Source organism: Elephas maximus, chromosome 7, assembly GCF_024166365.1.
Source record: "Elephas maximus indicus isolate mEleMax1 chromosome 7, mEleMax1 primary haplotype, whole genome shotgun sequence".
Lineage (NCBI taxonomy): Eukaryota > Metazoa > Chordata > Mammalia > Proboscidea > Elephantidae > Elephas > Elephas maximus.
This window is the reverse complement of record NC_064825.1, coordinates 119105209-119123021: the sequence shown is the minus strand read 5'-3', so window position 1 is coordinate 119123021 and position 17813 is coordinate 119105209. Positions and strand designations below refer to the sequence as shown.

Sequence of the window (17813 nt, the reverse complement as noted above, 5' to 3'; positions counted from 1 at the left end):
TTCGGGCACAACCACTCTGCAGGCGGGGGGTGCCGGGAAGGCACAAAGAGGAAGGGGACTGGGACTAGGTAGCTCTGAAGGCAAGTCTGGCAGTGAAAACACACCGTATGTGCCACAACCCTGTGTCCCCAAGCCCTCCTCCCTGGGAACCGTGGACCCGCCAATAGCCTAGTCCTCCTAACGCCAGGCGGTCTGAACTCTGGACTAAGGAAACTGTTAGCTGACTGACATCCTAACTCACAGTAACCCACCCCATGCACAACAGAAAAGCTGCCTGCTCCCGTACCACCCGCATGATCAGACCTCTGTGATCCATAAGGTTTTCATTAGCTGCTTTTCAGTAGATCACCAGGCCTTTCTTCCTAGTCGTATTAGTCCGGGAGCTTTGCTGAAACTTGTTCCGCAGGCAAGCCGCCACTGAGGGGGTTGGGAGTGGGGTTGGCTGTGCATGAGGTGCACTGGCTGGCAATCAAACTCGGGTTTCTCGCACGGAAGGGCAAGATTTCCACCACTGAACCGCCGCTGCTCCCTTACAGGTATTAGCTTTCCCCTACTCTTATCAATCCTGGAGACAAAAGGCCCGGCATTTGATGGAATCAGATTTTGCCTGTCCTTTCTAATACAAGAGAAACACACAAACGCCAATCAAAAGGAAACCTCAGTCTTTTTATTATGGAAAATCGTCAAATGAAGGTGGGATAATCGAAATTGGGTTGTTGAGGTAATAGAAACCCCAATCCTGCCCAGGATTTTTTCCCCTAGGCCCCACCATACAAAGCCTCTATACCCCTCCTCCAACCCCCATGAAGTTGAGGCATTATTCAATAGTACCCTCAAAGATGAAAACTCTGTGAGTAAAGGTCTTTCCTCGGGAGCAGTGACAAAGTTAGGCTTATGCTTTTTAATGAAGGCCATAGACCAAGCCAGAAGGGCCTAGGGAAGCAAGGGTCCTTGAGACCTGTAAGGAAAAATCTTAAGCGCTGACTCTGTACCCCGGTATCATATGTTAGTGTTTAATCTAAGTAGGCTGTATGGGTCCACTAAGAGGCATAATGAGACCACAGCGCAGTAGAGATGTGTGACTGCTGGACAACAGCTGACACACTGATCCAAGCCAGGGATAAAAAGAAACAAACAAAAAGAAATCCAAACCTGAAGGGAAACCATTTCTCCTCCATTAAATGGATAGTTGGCCATGGCAGGGGAGGCCTCCCTGGACAATGCATGACAATTCCCTGCTTGCCTCTTTAAAATCAGAAGCAGCACCCTGCCTCACCCAGGCACAACCCAACAGGGGAAGCACAAACAACAAAGGCCACGGCCTCAGGCAAGGGTGGCGGATGCAGAGGTTCAGGGCCTCAGTGGTGCCTGGGAAGGAGCTGGATGGAGAGAGGCACTAACAAGGCAGGGCTCCTATTTGTCCTTCTTATTTTCCCCATCTGGCACTGTTGTGGGAGCTGGGGCCTCAGGCCTCTCCTCAGGGATGTGGTCTCCAGCTTTTGACAGCTTCTTGGCCCGCTGGTATAGCTCATTCAAGCTGAATTCTCGGATTACACTCTCCTGTGTAAAAGAGATGCACCCATCAGGGTTCAGTCTGGAAGGGAGAGTTAAGAGCCCCTCTTGGGAACGAGGTGCTTTCAAATGAACTCTGACCCATGTCAACCCCTTGTGTGTCAGAGCAGAACTGTGCTCCAAGGGGTTTTCAAAGCTGATTTTCTAAAGTAGATGGCCAGGCCTTTCTTCCAAGGCATCTTTGAGTGAACTTTCAGTTAGCGGCAGAGCAAATGAACCGTTTGCACCATGCAGGGACTCCATTTAGACACACTTTTGGGAAGAAGGAACCAAAGGACAGAAACCTCCCCTAAACCTTCATCTTTTTTGGGTACCTGGGGAAAGTCATCTAATAAGTGCCTATTATGTGCCTAATTAATCAGTTCAAAGAACTGATGCCTTTGAGTTCTGGTGTTGGTGAAGAATACTGAATATACAATGAACTGCCAGAAGAACAAACCAATCTGTCTTGGAAGAAGTACAGTCCGAGTGCTCCTTAGAAGTAAACATGGCAAGACTTCATCTCATGTACTTTGGACATGTTATTAGGAGCAACCAGTCCCTGGAGAAGAACATCATGCTTGGTAAAGCAGAGGGGTCAGTGTAAAAGAAGCCCCTCAGTAAGTGGACTGACATAGTGGCTGCAACAATGAGCTCAAACATAGTAACAATTGTGAGGATGGCACAGGACCAGGCCATGATTCATTCTATCGTACTTAGAGTCACTATGAGTTGGAACCGACTTAGCTGCATGTAACAACAACAACAATTATGTGCCAATCACTGTGCCAAGAGTTATATGTACATTACTTAATGCAATCTGCAAAATGACCCTGAGTCAGGTGTTACTGTCCCCGACTTACCAACGAGGAACCTAAGGCCTACATGTCATAGGTGCAGAGCCTCAGGGACTGAGTCTTACTAATAACTGTTTCCTTTAGGTGTTGTAGTAGTTAAGTGCTACGGATGCTAACCAAAAGGTCAGCAGTTCATATCCGCCAGGCGCTCCTTGGAAACTCTACAGGGCAGTTCTACTCTATCCTATAGGGTCGCTATGAGTCGGAATCGACTTGACAGCAGTGGGGATTTTAGTACTAGTAAGTCTGGCACATAGTAGAAGCATAATATAAATTTGCTAAGTGAATTAACGAATGAGGTCTAGTAACTAGTCCATGCTTTCAAAGCCAGCGGACAGGTGGCAGAACTGACAGCCAAACCCAGGTTGAGTTCCATCTACTGTCCCACACCCTTCTCCAGACGAGATGCCCATCCTTTCAAAGTACCTCAGAGAAGGTCCAAGAGACAGCTCGCCCTTTCTTGTCAATCTGTGGCCGCCGCATTACCTCCTTGCCACCTTGGAACAGGATCAGGGTAGGGAGCTGCTTGGTGAGGGGTGATGTGCTCACTTTGTACCTACAGGGCCCAGAAAGGACTCCATAAAATGCATCTATGTACATCAGGCAAAGAGATTCCCTGCTCAGACCCTCTGCCCAGGTCCTTACATACCGGGTACTAACATCAGTGTAGCGGCCAACGTCCACCTTCCCAAAATTTAGCCCCATACAGTTGTACCTGAGAAGAATATATTATTTAACATACTGAAGGAAAAGAGAACGGCTCAAGGGAAGGGTAGGGGGACAACTCTGGTTGGCGACAATGTACAAAATCAAGGCCAAAAACAATAAGCGGGGAGGTGCAGCATCTCAATTTCCATCATAATCTCTCTCCCTTGTACTACTCACTTGAGGGAGAGGTCAGCATAGATAGGAGCAAATGATTGGCAGTCGCTGGACCAATTGGCAAAGAATTCCACAATCCAAGTGACCCTCTTATCCCGCTCCAGCTCTTCCTGCCACACAGGGAAGGGAGAGTGAGCTGGATCACACAGGCTCCTGTGAAAGCTCAGACTTCAGCGTTGCATTTCTCATTCTGGCTTCCCCTCTCCCCTAAAAAAACCCAGTGCCATCAAGTCGATTCCGACTCATAGCGACCCTATAGGAGAGAGTAGAACTGCCCCATAGAGTTTCCAAGGAGCGCCTGGTGGATTCGAAATGCCGACCCTTTGGTTTGCAGCTACAGCACTTAACCCACTTCTCTAGCTCACATGATAAGCCGCATTGCCCCTGACTTCCATCCTGAGGAACCACTGCTCCTCCTAGTGAACAGAGAGCACAATTACAAAATCACCCACCAGGGCCCAATACAGAGAAGGGAAGAGGGCACTCACGTCAATGGTTTTATCGTTGAAGTATTTGATGTACTCAGGGCCCATGTACAGGGGGGGTTTGCAGGTCATCAGGAACACTAAAGACAAAAAGAAGATGGCAGAGGAAACCAGTAAGTCCTTGGGCAGCGGGTTTACTTCCAAACCAACTCAAAGATTTCAGCTACCAAAGAATATACTTTGTAAACATATGTAGGATACATTCCTTTTCTCTTAAGTCTCTGCAGGCTCTAGTCATCTGAGCTACACACATCATTAATTAGGTGCAAGAAAAAAGCAAGAAGGGTGTGGAGAAACTGGATTGGGATTGGAATCTGGCTCCCACAACCAAGCCTCTATCCAACGTAATCTTACAAAGGCAGTCTCCTCACCTATGCAGAGTGTGATATAAAGCAGGCCCATGCGAATATCCAGGCGGAAGAAAAGAATAGCGTTGGCCACTTTACTAAACATGAAGATGTTGCCTATATGTTGCTCCACGGTGACTGAAACACAGAAATGTCACAGGTCAGGCTGAGCTGCACGTGCCTACATCCCATTATTTGTCCCTCTTCCTGGGGCAGTTTGAAAAGGGGGTGGGAAGCCCAAGAATCAAATTCAGCCTTGGCACGGAACGTGGGACCAGTTTACCATATAACGCCCCTCTCCTAACACAAAGGAAAACACCTCCAGAGGGCACTCTCCTCCCCGAGAGACTGAGAAGCCAGCCACACTTACTGGATCTGCGGTTCTTCATCATCACAATGGCACTGAGAAACATCAGGATCTCCACTTCTCTCTGCAACAGAATCAAAGCGACAGAAATGCCGTGACGAGAGGACTGACCAAAAGACAAGGCAGTCAAATATGGAATAAAACCCAACAGAGATCCAAATTACCAGATAACGGGAGTCAGCTCAGGTGAGGCTGGAAAAACACTGGACAGAAGATCTAGATTCAGGTTCCACCCCGCCACAACCTGACTGGGCGCCTTTTACCAAATCACTTAACTTCTGAGCTTTGATTTCCTCAACTGAATAGCATCTTTCAAATTGCTATTGTGAGGATTAAATGAGACAATGGATATGAAAGGGTTGTATAAAGTATGATAGGGTGTACACATGTAAGATACTATTTTAACCAAATTAGTGGGACTCTAATAAAATAAAACTTTTCTAGGGAAACTTTATCGGTAATATCCCATTAATACAATATCTGGCTATTCCATTTGTTGGTTTTGATTAAGTCATTCCTCTCCACGCGATATCCATAGCGATAATCTGCATCTCTATTATAATTTAAGAACTGAAGGGTGCCTTTCAGAGCTTGTTAAGGCCTATTTCAATACCTTCGGTTTACAGTTCTTTCTCACCCTCTAAAATATAAGCTCTGTGTGAGCACGAGGCAGACAATAAACACGGCAAAGAAATGAACAAGATAATTCCAAAGTGATAACTGCAATGAACAAAAACTACATGTATACATGTACATATATGTAGTATATACACTATACATACATAACAAGAACTACATATACACATGTATATGTATGTAGTATATATACTACATATACATGTAGTTCTTGGTATTCATTGTAGTCATCACTCTTTGGAATTATCTTGTTCATTTCTTTGCCACGTTTATCCTACAGGGTCGCTATGAGTCGGAATTGACTCGATGGCACTGGGTTTGTTTTTTTTGGTTTTACATGTATATAATAAGCTAGTTGCCACAGAGTCGATTCTGACTCATAGCAACCCTATAACCAAAAGCAAACCCAGTGCCATCAAATCGATTCCAATTCATAGCGACCCTACGGGACAGAGTAGAACTGCCCCGTAGAGTTTCCAAGGAGCGCCTCGTGGATTCAAACTGCCAACCCTTTGGTTAGCAGCCGTTGCACTTAACCACTACGCCACCAGGGTTTCCAATAACCTTGTAAGACAGAGTAAACCTGCCCCATAGGATTTCCAAGGCTGTCTGTAATCTTTGGAGCAGACTGCCACACCTTTCTCCCAAGACGTGGCTGGTGGGTTGGAACCACCAACCTTTTGGTTGGCAGCTGAGCGCTTAACCACTGCACCACCAGGGCTCCTGTGTAATACAATACAGGGATTCAAATCATTACTTCAGACTGATTTACAGCTGAGATTCAGGGGGCCTAGGTTTTTAAAAAAAGGTTTTTAGCCTTAATTAAAAAAAAAAAAAACTGGATTTAGATATGGACATGTAAAGCGGGGGAATATGACAGGCCTTGGTAAACATTTTTTTTTTTGGTAAACATTACACCTTAAAGAAACATAGGAAGGGTTTTCATGAATAAAATTGGATGGGTTAGACTTGGAACTTAAAACTGTGGAAAGACGAATTTAAAGAGCAGGGACTGTGGTCAACCAAGGAACAAAAACCAGTTGCCATTGAGTAGATTCTGACTCATGGTGACCCCATTTGCATCAGAGAAGAACTATGCTCCATGGGGTTTTCAGTGGCTGATTTTTCAGAAATAGACTGCCAGGCCTTCCTTCTGAGGTGCCTCTGGATGGATTCAAACTGCCAACCTTCCAGTTAGTAGCCAAGTGCTTAATCGTTTGCATCACCCAGAGTCAACCAACAGCCAGAGGAATATTCCCTAAAGATAGAGAATGGGGTCTATGGCAAAGACTGGCTACATGTACTCCAAACCCCATTTCCCTTCCTCTTGGGCATACGACAGCTATCCTTTATCTCCCAATCTCCTTGCATCCAGGTAGGATTACTTCACTAGCGCTTTTGAATGGAATGTGAGCAGAGGTGATATGTCACTTCCACACCCTGGCAGTAGAGACAACATGTCCTCACGTTCCAGCTTTCCTTTTTCATCTGCTGGCTGGGTGATGGCGGGATGACCTGAAGGCTATATTGACCGAAAACAGAAGCAGCCAAAAAAAAAGAAACCCACCTACTGCCGTGGAGTCAATTCTAACTCATAACAACTCTATAGGACAGAGTAGAACTGCCCCATAGAGTTTACGAGGAGCACCTGGTGGATTCAAACCACAGACCTTTTGGTTAGCAGCTGAAGTCTTAACCACTATGCCACCAGGGTTTCCACAGAAGGAGCATAGGTCTCAAACTGACTAAGTGAAGCAAAGCTCTCTTGGTTGTTGTGTGTTCCTTACATTTAAACTTTTCGGAACGGAAATTTTCCAGCATACACAAATGACAGATACTTCAATGAACTCCTATCACCCAGTTTCAACAGTAATCAACATTTTGCTAATCTGGTTCTATTTCATCCATGCTACCTATTTCTTTTGCAGGGGAAATTGAAAGAAATTCCAGCTCTGTCCTCTTACCTGTAAATACATCAACAGGCATCTCTTACAGATAAGGACTTTTTTTAAAAAAACAAAACCACAATATATTATCACACTTAACATAATAGTTTCTTGCTGTCATCTAATAAAAAAAAAAAATTTTTTTTTCATCTAATACTTGGCCCTTATTCACAGGATCCTGATTGTCTCAAAATGTCTGTACAGTTGTTTGTTCAAGTTAGGATTCAAGCAACATGCACACATGGCATTTAACTGATATGTTTCTTTGATCTCTTTAATTTCCCTTTTTACCCCATGCTATGTATCTGCTGATGACATTCAGTCACTGATGCTGTCAACTTTGCCACTTTCTGGACTCATGGCATGTGTTCTGATAATGATCCCCTATCTGCCATATTTCTTATAAAGTGGGAATGAGATCTCGAGGTCTGAATACAGTGAAATCCAAATCTTTTGGCAAAAATACATCACAGGTGGTACATCACTTCAGGAGACACATCGACTTTTCATCTGATGATTTCAGCATCCACAGGTGAGCACTGCCTAGATTCATTACTTCATTCAGGGTTGCTAAAAGATGATTTTTAAATTCTATCATTCCTTCTGTATTAACTCAAATTCTTTTATTAAAAAATCAAATTTCCCTTATCGATTCTTTGGTTGCCCTAAAAGACATGACATACAGGAAAGGCAAAATAAATGCTTGATTCTTTCCCTTTAATTAACAGAAATAAACTTTTATTCTGTTAAACCACTGGAACTTTGAAGTTTATCTGTTAATGCTGCTAATATTATTCTAATACTCTAACTTCCCAATCACCAAGATAAATCAGTAAAACAAGAATTATCCTAGAAAATAAAAACTGGCAACTATAGTTAAAATAAACAAACAAATCTGTTACTGTCCAGTCGATTCCAACTCATAGTGACCCTACAGGAGTGAGCAGAGCTGCCCCATAGGGTTTTCAAGGAACAACTGGTGGTTCGAACTGCCAACCTTTTGGTTAGCAGCCAAGCTCTTAACCACTGTGCCAGGAGGGCTATTATAGTCAAGTGACTAAAAAAAATAAATTCTGGCAGAGTAATAATAGAACATAAAACCTTCCAGTATTTTGTTATTATCAGACAACGCTCTAGAGAGACAGGCAGTCCCAGGGTTATGAATGAGATCCGATCCTAAGTGTGTCTTTAAGTCAAATTTGTAGGTAAGTGAGAACAGGTACATATGGTTCTTTTAAGAATTCGACTGCTAAGCAAAAGGTTGGCAGTTCAAATCCACCAGCTGCTCCTTGGAAACCCTATGGGACAGTTGTACTCTGTCCTATAGACTCTGAGTCGGAATCAATTCGACGGCAACGAGTTTGGGTGTTTTTTTTTTTTCAGTGCAAGTAAACGCTCAAAGTCTTTTCAGTGATTTGAAAGTTGCATGAGCAAGCAAAGGTGACTGTGGTGAAGAATTTGTTGTAAGAGCTGACTCAATCATTTCAAAGTGAGGGCAAATTTACACAACATTAAAGGGCAAGCACAAGTTGTAAGTCTGACCATCACAACCCAGAAGTATGAGTTGTCAGTAAGTCTGACTTTCATATAACCCAGGGACTTACTACGTATAAAAGGTCTCTATGTTTATTAAAGGAGTGGCTGGGTGGCGCAAATGATTAAACGCTTGACAACTAGCCAAATGGTTGGTGGTTTGAACCCACCCAGAGGTACCTCAAAAAGTACTGGTGGTGCAGTGGTTAAGTGCTCAGCTGCTAACTGAAAGATCAGCAGTTCCAACTCACCAGCCCCCTCCATGGGAGAAAGATATGGCATTCCGTAAAGATTACAGCCTTGGAATCCCTGTGAGGCAGCTCTACTCTGTCCTATAGAGTCCTTCATTATTAGTTGGAATCAACTCCACGGCAACTAACAACATGTTTATTAAAATCTTCACTACTATTCTCTTATCCTTTTCAGTCCCATTTTTGTTTAAGTGGTATAGAGTACCAGATAAAAATAAGATCTTTTGAAATAGCACAGGCACATTTGAACTAATCAGTAATACAGTCTTGGAAAGGGCAAAGGAAACATAAAAGAGTAAACAGGACGGAGGGAAAAAGTAAGGGAATGGGTGCTGGGTAAAGGTCCAGACTCATTTTGGGGAATGGAAAACAGACAAAAATTCAGGATGACTCTCCCTCATCAGAACACATATCCTGCTATATATACAGCAGTGGGCATAAGGCTTTAACTCATTTTTCTGAGCAGTCCCTCCATCCTACTCAAGAGCACAGCAAGAGGCTTTCTATATTGCTTTCCAACGTACTTTTCACGTTCCCTTTACATGAAGCCTAACAGTTTTGTCTTTGCACTCTCAGGACCCAGCAATAGTGCCTGGTACATTGTATGTTGTTGTTGCTATTGGGTGCCATGGAGTTCAATTTCAACTCATAGTGACACCATGTGAAAGAGCAGAACTGCCCCACAAGGTTTTCTAGGCTGTAATCTTTACGGGAGCAAATCGCCAGGTCTTTCTCCCATGGATCCGCGCTCGGTGGGTTCCAAACGCCAATATGAACTCTGGAACTGTTTACAAAACTCAGAAATAACTAACAGAATATGCAGAGCCCCAGTTGCGCAGTGGTTAAGAGTAACAGCTGCTACCCAAAAGGTCAGCTGTTTGAACCCATCAGCTGCTCCTTGGAAATCCTATGGGGCAGTTCTACCCTGTCCTATCAGGTCGCTATGAGTCAGAATCGACTCGACAGCAGTGTTATTCTGTCCCATAGGGTCACTATGAGTCGGAATTGACGGCAGCTTTTTTGTTGTTGTTAAGAAACTGTGCAAGTACTATGGACAGAAGAGTGGTTTCAAGGCCAGCCACTCAGTAGTTGTATGACCTTGGACAAGTCGCCTAACCATGCTGAGACCAATTTCTACACCAATAAAACATAATAAATACTATTACTTGCCTCATCTACCCAAATAAGAGGCTTTACATCACATGCAGCAAAGAGCTTTAAAAACTGTAAAACGTTGTAAAAGTTTTGGCAGGGCAGTTAACGAATATGAATAGTGAGACGGAAAAAACCCTGGACCAGAGTCTGGGCTGCTGGGCAGGCTCTATAACTAACGGACTGTACAACTCCGAGACGTCATTCTTTCCTGTACTCCCATCTTAGACTCAATGACGGTCCGGGCCCTACGCTCTAATAGCCTATAAGTCCGTGACAGGTTCGGGACCTCAGATGTCCTCAAAAAGGTGAAGCCTGGGACTCCCAAATGTGGCCGCTGGGGCAAGGAGCTTCAAGGTCGCGGGGTCCCAGGCAGGGGTCGCTCACCCAGTCAAAGTCACACGGGTTGCCGTCTTCGCGTTGCGTGGGGAGACTGTGGCAGAGCGGCGGCAGTTTCCTCACGAGTAAGAACGAGGCGGACAGCAGGGCTGACAGGAGATAGTAAGGTCGGGCCAACCATCGTGAAAGTCGAGGCACCGAATACACCAATGCAATTAAAGGCGCCAAGACCGCCATCTTTTCGGCCCTTGCGGCGCCCGCTGCTCACCGGCGTATGCAGGTCTGGTACCCGCCCCCACACCACTTGAAGTTCCCATTGGACCAAGTCTCGGATGCACCGCCTATTGACCCGGAAATAGATGTCTATTGGATCTGCTGGTAGGTAAAAAGGGATTTGACACTTTATTGGTCAATCTACCTGCCGCTCTTTCCATTTAAGTCATGTTATTGGATATTGACTGCGGTGGGTGGAGATATCAGAGAAGAATTAATACGGTTACATAGCATTTCCCGGACGTTCGCATAAAGCGACGGAAGTAGTTGCGGGGAGAACGTAGGCGGGGCCTAGGGCATCCAGTGATAAACTGCTCCTGGAGGTGGAGGGCGTTGCCCCGTGAAGGGATTGTCCAATGAAAGTAATCAACGCCAGAAGCCGAGGCACCGTCGGGGCAGAGGGGACGATGGAGAATTTCACAGCGCTCTTTGGAGCTCAGGCTGACCCACCACCGCCTCCAGCCGCACTCAGCTTCGGTCCCGGAAAGCCTCCGCCTCCGCCTCCTCCTCCGCCGGGCGGAGGACCCGGCACGGCCCCGCCTCCTTCCGCAGCCACAGCCCCTCCTGGCGCCGATAAGTCAGCGGCTGGTTGTGGCCCTTTCTACCTAATGCGGGAACTGCCAGGTGAGTAGTAAGCCTGGCCTAAACTAGCCAATCAGATCATGGAGAGGGGATGATGGGCGTGGCTATAAGCCGGCCGGCGGAGGTGCGAGGTAACCTAGGCAACGCGTGCCACTGCACAGTTGCTCAAAGCCGGAAGGGCTCTGAGCATCGGCAACTCCTGGGATGGCATGAATTCGTGGGCTGGTGCATCTCCACGACCAACCTCCAGTCTGTATCCGGGTTCTGACCCTGACAATGGTTTATGGCTTCCTAAAAATGGTTCAGGGTTTGCGTTTGGTGCAGTACTTGGAAGTTTATTTAGAATGGTCCTTTTCGGCAGGCATTGTTATTTGCATCTTTTAGGTGAAAAAGCTGAAGCTTAAAGAATCTAATTTCCCTTTGGCTAGTTAGTAGTTGATGCCCACCAGGAGTTTCTTTAACCTTTCTTTTGCCTTACTCATTTTGAGTGTACCTTTTTATATCAGTGGACAAGTGATTGAACACCTGTTCTGTGCAAATGCTAAGTGGGGGGGGCGTGTAGTGGCAAGGGGAGAGAAATTAATAATAACTGGTCCTTGCTTATAAGAACTTATTTTGGCTGGGGATCCAAAAGATGTGATTTAAGGATAAAGTAATGTGACTGTATTTTTTGTCAAGACCAGTCTCATTACTTTGTGCTCATGCCTCTCACACAGCAAATAACAGTAACTTAGTGAACAATATTGAGAACTACATGGTGGTTTTCAAAATATGTTCCATGTTGTCCAAAATGATAGCATGAATAAGATGTGGCTTGAGGTAGACCTTGAAGAATTAATATTTGTTTGGAAAATTGGGAAGAATTTTCCTAAAAGGAAACAATATGAAAAATGGTTTTTTAAAGACGTGTTGGAGACCCATTTAGTTGGATCATAACTTTTGCATAGAGGAATAGTAATTAGTAAGGCCTTAAAGATAAATTGAAGTAAGATGAGTTTAGTCTTGAGTGCTAGTCAAAGGAATTTGAGCCTTCCTCAAGGATAGTAGGAATTGAGATTATTAAATTGAGGAGTACTACTTTCTAAAAGTATCTGGAGAATGTGAGTACCATAGATTGAAACAGAGAAGCCATGAGTGAAATTGGGAAGATTTGGAGTTTTAAAAATAAGAATTGAATCCACATGCAGTTGAATAAATGGAAGTTAGAAATGCAGGATTCATTTTCAGGAGAAAAGTAAGGGCTGGGGAGAGAGAAGTTGGGTGAACACACAGATTAAAGAAAGTACTAAAAAGAAAGTGCCACCAAGGTCACACGACAACTAAGAGCCCAAGAGACAGAAAGGGCCACATGAACCAGAGACCTACATCATCCTGAGACCAGAAGAACTCGTTGGTGCCCGGCCACAATCGATGACTGCCCTGACAGGGAGCACAACAGAGAACTCCTGAGGGAGCAGGAGATCAGTGGGATGCAGACCCCAAATTCTCATAAAAAGACCATACTTAATGGTCTGACTGAGACTAGAGGAATCCCGGTGGCCATGGTCCCCAGACCTTCCATTGGCACAGGACAGGAACCATCTCCGAAGACAACTCATCAGACGTGAAAGGGACTGGTCATTGGTTGGGGAGAGATGCTGATGAAGAGTGAGCTAATTATATCAGGTGGATACTTGAGATTGTGTTGGCATCTCTTGCCTGGAGGGGGGATGGGAGGATAGAGAGAGAGGGAAGCTGGCAAAATTGTCACGAAAGGAGAGACTGAAAGGGCTGACTCATTAGGGGGAGAGCAAGTGGGAGTACAGAGTAAGATGTATGTAAACTTATATGTGACAGACTGATTGGATTTGTAAACGTTCACTTGAAGCTTAATAAAAGTTAATAAAAAAAAAAAAAAGAAAGTGCCTTCTCACCTGAGCAGTAAGCATTAGATACCATCGAGTCAGTTCACATTGATAGCGACCCTGTGTACAACAGAACAAAACACTGCCGGGTCCTGCACCATCCTCTCACAGTCATTGCTATGTTTGAGCCCGTTGTTGCAGCCACTGTGTCAGTCCATCTCATTGAGGGTCTTCCTCTCTTTCACTGGCCTCCTACTTTACCAAGCATGATGTCCTTCTCCAGGGACTGGTCCCTCCTGATAACATGTCCAAAGTACATGAGATTAAGTCTCGACATCCCTGCTTCTACGGAGCGTTCTGGCTGTACTTCTTCCAGGAGAGATTTGTTCATTCTTCTGGCCGTCCATGGTATATTCAGTTTTCTTTGCCAACACTATAATTCAAAGGCATCAATTCTTCTTTGGTCCTCCTTATTCATTGTCCAGCTTTCGTATGCATATGTGGTAATTGAAAACACCATGGTTTGGGTGAGGTGCACCTTAGCTTTTTAGCGTGACGTCTTTGCTTTTTAACACTTGGAAGAGGTCTTTTGCAAACTTGCCCAGTATAGTATGTCATTTGATTTCTTGACTGCTGCTTCCATGGGCTTTGCTTGTGAAACCACGTAAAATGAAATGCTCAAAAATGTCATTAGTTTCTGCATTTATCATGATGTTGCTTATTGGTCCAGTTGTGGGGATATTTGTTTTCTTTATGTTGAAGTGTAATCTATACTGAAGGCTGTCATCTTTGGTCTTCATTATTAAATATAACCATGTGGAAAGAGGAGAACTGGCAGAGAGGGGAAAAATGAGGGTACTGTAATGGCAGGATACAGCGCCCAGAGACTATGAGAAGAGGTTCTGTGGTACTGAGTCTCCTCCCTTCACAGTAGACCACTCTTCTGAGAAGCTTGGCTGTGAAGAAAAGGGAAAGAATGAGGTAAGGTCTGGAGCTACAGAGACAGAAATACCTTATTGACCACCTAGTTTGTGATCGGCTGCTAACCTCATGGTTGGCGGTTCAGGCCTACCGGGCGGCTGTGTGGAAGAAAGTCCTGATGATCTATTTCTGTAAAGATTACAGCCAAGAAAACTCAGTGGAACAGTTCTACTCTGTAGCACATAGGGTCATCTGAGTCAGGGTCCAACTCAATGGCAGCTAACAACAGTGTGTGTACTGTACTGGCAATAAGCAATATCTGAATCAAGACACCATCTCTGCCTTCAAGGGGCTCGCAGTTCAGAACCTGAGTTTCCCCAAGTGAATGATTATATACCAACCACTTTTGACATTTGTACCCTGCATGTTCATCTTAACTATATATGAAGTCACAGGTTAATTATTTCCACCCTTGTCACTGGTTGCTTATTAAGCTACTAGCAAGTTTATATTCTTTGAGAAACGTAAGCCATGCAGTAGTTATACTGATAATGCCTTGCATTTATATAATATTTCATACTTTTCAATGTTTGCCTTTGAACCTTGGAAAAAAATGTGTACTGAAGATAGCTATTACCCATTCTACAGATAAGAGGAAACTGAGGCATAGAGGACAGTCAGGATAGAATTCCCCATCGTGTAATTAAATATTTCTTTCTTTTAGATAAAGCATTATACTTCTGGGTATCATGAGGAAGGCAATAGTAGCTAAAAATATCTGGCTGTTTTTCTATGTAAAGGTGATTAGCGCTTCTTGCTAGTGGAAAAAAATGAAGGTCCTTGGCAAGACCCTCAAGCCACTGGGCCAGATCTTGCCCTTAGCTTGGTTACAGCTGAGCTGTGAGGTAATACTGTCCTGGTTATGTCACAGGATATAATTTCTCACTGGTACGTTTTATGAAAAGCACTCAGAACCGTGTTCAGCACAGAGTGCTAAGCACCACTTACTGTTCTGGTTAGGCCGAGGAGAACGGAGCCTCTCCTTTGGGTTACAGCAGTTTGCCGCTCTGCCGTATTTGGATTTGTTTCTATTTTTTCTCCTTTCCACCTCAACCTACCATTCTATAGTGTTATCTTTTTAGGGTTTTGTTATATATAAGTTAATGTTTATTTTTGCCTTTTTTTTTTACTTTAAAAATAAATTTAAAATTTTGTAATTCTCACGTAAAAGAACGTTTACTTGGGTTATTTTTAAATAGTCCTTCGCTTTCCCTTTGCATCAGTGACTTAAATTCTCTTCCCTTGGAACTAATCTTTTTGTTATTCTCCCTGTGTCCTCTAGGCAACACTGAGCTGACAGGCAGCACCAATCTGATCACACACTACAACCTGGAACACGCCTATAATAAATTCTGTGGAAAGAAGGTGAAAGAGAAGCTAAGTAACTTCCTGCCTGACCTGCCAGGGATGATTGATCTGCCTGGTTCCCATGATAACAGCAGCCTCCGCTCCCTCATTGAAAAGCCCCCTATTCTTGGTGGCTCTTTTAATCCTATCACAGGGACCATGCTGGCTGGCTTCCGCCTCCACACTGGCCCGGTGAGTACCCACCCACCCTCCCCCGCCGGGGAGGAAAAAGGCAAATGGGGAATTCTAAAGGGTATAGAGGTGGTTTTTCTCTGTCCAAGTGTGTTCTTTGTAACTTACTGAGCAGAAGAGATGATTGGAGCAGGGGGTTTCATCCCTCTACTCACCTGGACCTTCCTTTGGTTCCTTCAGTTGCCAGAGCAGTGTCGTCTGATGCATATTCAGCCTCCCAAGAAGAAGAATAAGCACAAGCATAAACAGAGCCGTACCCAGGATCCTGTCCCCCCAGGTAAGAAGCGGTGGTTCTAGTCAAAGCCAGCAAACCTGACCTCCTGAATCTGGTTCAACCTGCCACAGCTAACCCTCGGTAAGTTCCATGCGGATCCCTGGCCTCCCAAATGCTTCTGAAGAAGAAACCAGTGTACTGGGGTCTATTGGGCAAGCAGGGACGTGAGTCAAGGGCTTTAGCAGCGCCACTGTCGCCCTTCTGGCCATTTGGAGAAAAGCAAGGGCCCTGACTCAAGGGTTTCATGTAGTCTCAAGAATTCATAGCAGTAGGGAATTTTGAGCTCTGCGGGTGATAGTCATCTAATGTCTCCTACAGAAACACCATCTGATTCGGATCACAAAAAGAAGAAAAAGAAAAAAGAAGAGGATCCTGAACGGAAAAGAAAGAAGAAAGAGAAGAAGAAAAAGAAGGTAGGGTAGGGGCTTATTACTGCAGCCCAGTGAGGTTCCCCATGTCTCCCCCTGTCCTGAGTCAAGGTCAAGGCCTCTTTTACTCAAGTTGGACCTGAGATTGAAAACCCAGGGTAGGTTGCAGTTTCTTCCTGTACAGCCTTAGTCACGGCCCGTAGATTCTAGTTGTTCTCTTAGCCCTCCTTCTCTGTCTTCCCCAGAATCGACACAGTCCAGACCACCCAGGCATGGGCAGCTCCCAGGCCAGCAGCAGCAGCAGCCTTCGCTGACAGGACCACTGGACTCTGCTGGGACAGCTTTTCCTGTTGTACTGAACCTGCTGACAAAAGCTGCCTCCCAGCCCCTTGGACACTGCCTTGGGAGTATCCCCTATGGCCGAGGCAGAGGCCGACTCCTGCTGTGCTTAGATGAGGTCAATGTATTAGAAAAGGGCCATGCTTTTGTAAGGCTCAACCCAGTTGGCTCTCTCATGGACATCTCTTCTTCCTTTCCCAGGAAGCTTTTGTTCCCTGTCTCTTTTGTACAGTTTGTCTGATTTAGAATTTGATCTGGTTTGTTAAGATTTTTCTTTAAAAAAAAAAACAAAAAACGCATTTATCAAACTGACTGAAGTGTGGCTGCCTATTAAGACGTAAGTGCCTTCCTGTGAAAATCAGTGTTTCAGCCTAGGCATTGCTAAGATCTGAGGGGATTTGGGTCTTGTCATTAGCAGGCAGGGAAACAACCAAAGTGAGATTGGGAACATGGTCCAAAAGTTAATACCTCCAGGATGAGGAGGGGCTTGCCAATTACACCCTGCTCATAACCATAATGTTGAGGTTAAAGAGTACAGTGTCATCCAAGACCCAGTGCCTGGGTGATCTTCAGGCTCAACTGTGTGTTCTAGGTCAACATTGTGTAGAAACAAAATAGCCAACTGAAAAAGCACCCACAATCACCAGTTTATTTCAGCGAGGTTGGTTCTTAGGTGTGAAGCCTCATATCAATTGGCATGAACCTCTGGCAAGCAACATCTTCTTTAAAAGACATTTCGACCTGCCTCCTCCTTTAGTTAAGACCATGAAATTCTTTGGCTGATATGAAAACATTTCTGAATTCCTAAGATAACAAAAGGTAGCCTAAGCCAACAAAATGTAAGATAATCCCTTTAATTTTTGTGGACTAGTTAACTGAAAACATAATTAAACCTGAACTGATGCCATCTGACTTTTTAAATAAGACACAGAACAGGTTTTTGGGCCAAGGTTGTTCCTAGATTAGTAGGTGGAAAACCACTCATTCAACTCATTTTAATCTTGTATCTCATAGCAAGATGTTATACTTAAGCTTTACGGACAGTGAAAAAATAAGAGTTCTGGCCGGTTTTCAGAGATCTGTATTCTAGTGTCTGAAGATGCTCACTTAAAATGAGAGCACAGGCTAGAAGAGACATGAGAGATCTAATTGTAATGCCACTATGTCCAGTCAGCCTGTTTAACAGGCTTTCATATTTTGATCACCCACTACCTCACCTTTGGCTCCATAAAAAAATGACCTCTACTTTCCAGAGACGAAAGTCTCT

General features: G+C 44.6%; 2 protein-coding genes across 4 annotated transcripts; one reads left to right on the top strand and one right to left on the bottom strand.

Annotated features, from left to right (window-relative positions):
- Positions 1–647: 647 nt before the first annotated feature.
- On the bottom strand, positions 648–10640 carry TMX2 (thioredoxin related transmembrane protein 2). Of its 2 annotated transcripts, XM_049891994.1 has the most exons (8): positions 10395–10639; positions 4493–4553; positions 4147–4260; positions 3779–3855; positions 3294–3400; positions 3058–3123; positions 2835–2964; positions 648–1560 (listed from the first exon to the last, which is right to left on the bottom strand). In XM_049891994.1, the coding sequence occupies exons 1-8, from the start codon at positions 10581–10583 to the stop codon at positions 1414–1416; spliced, it is 891 nt and encodes a 296-aa protein (XP_049747951.1). In that variant the 5' UTR covers positions 10584–10639; the 3' UTR covers positions 648–1413. The 2 variants fall into 2 exon arrangements, with proteins under 2 accessions (XP_049747951.1, XP_049747952.1); XM_049891995.1 differs by lacking the exon at positions 648–1560 and having other exon boundaries at positions 2872–2964; positions 3069–3123; positions 10395–10640.
- Positions 10641–10924: 284 nt separating this feature from the next.
- MED19 (mediator complex subunit 19) lies at positions 10925–16858 on the top strand. Of its 2 annotated transcripts, XM_049891996.1 has the most exons (5): positions 10928–11243; positions 15309–15565; positions 15746–15842; positions 16158–16252; positions 16453–16858. In XM_049891996.1, the coding sequence occupies exons 1-5, from the start codon at positions 10976–10978 to the stop codon at positions 16519–16521; spliced, it is 786 nt and encodes a 261-aa protein (XP_049747953.1). In that variant the 5' UTR covers positions 10928–10975; the 3' UTR covers positions 16522–16858. The 2 variants fall into 2 exon arrangements, 1 of the variants encoding a protein (XP_049747953.1); XR_007518258.1 differs by lacking the exon at positions 16453–16858 and having other exon boundaries at positions 10925–11243; positions 15746–15920.
- The last annotated feature ends 955 nt before the right edge of the window (positions 16859–17813 follow it).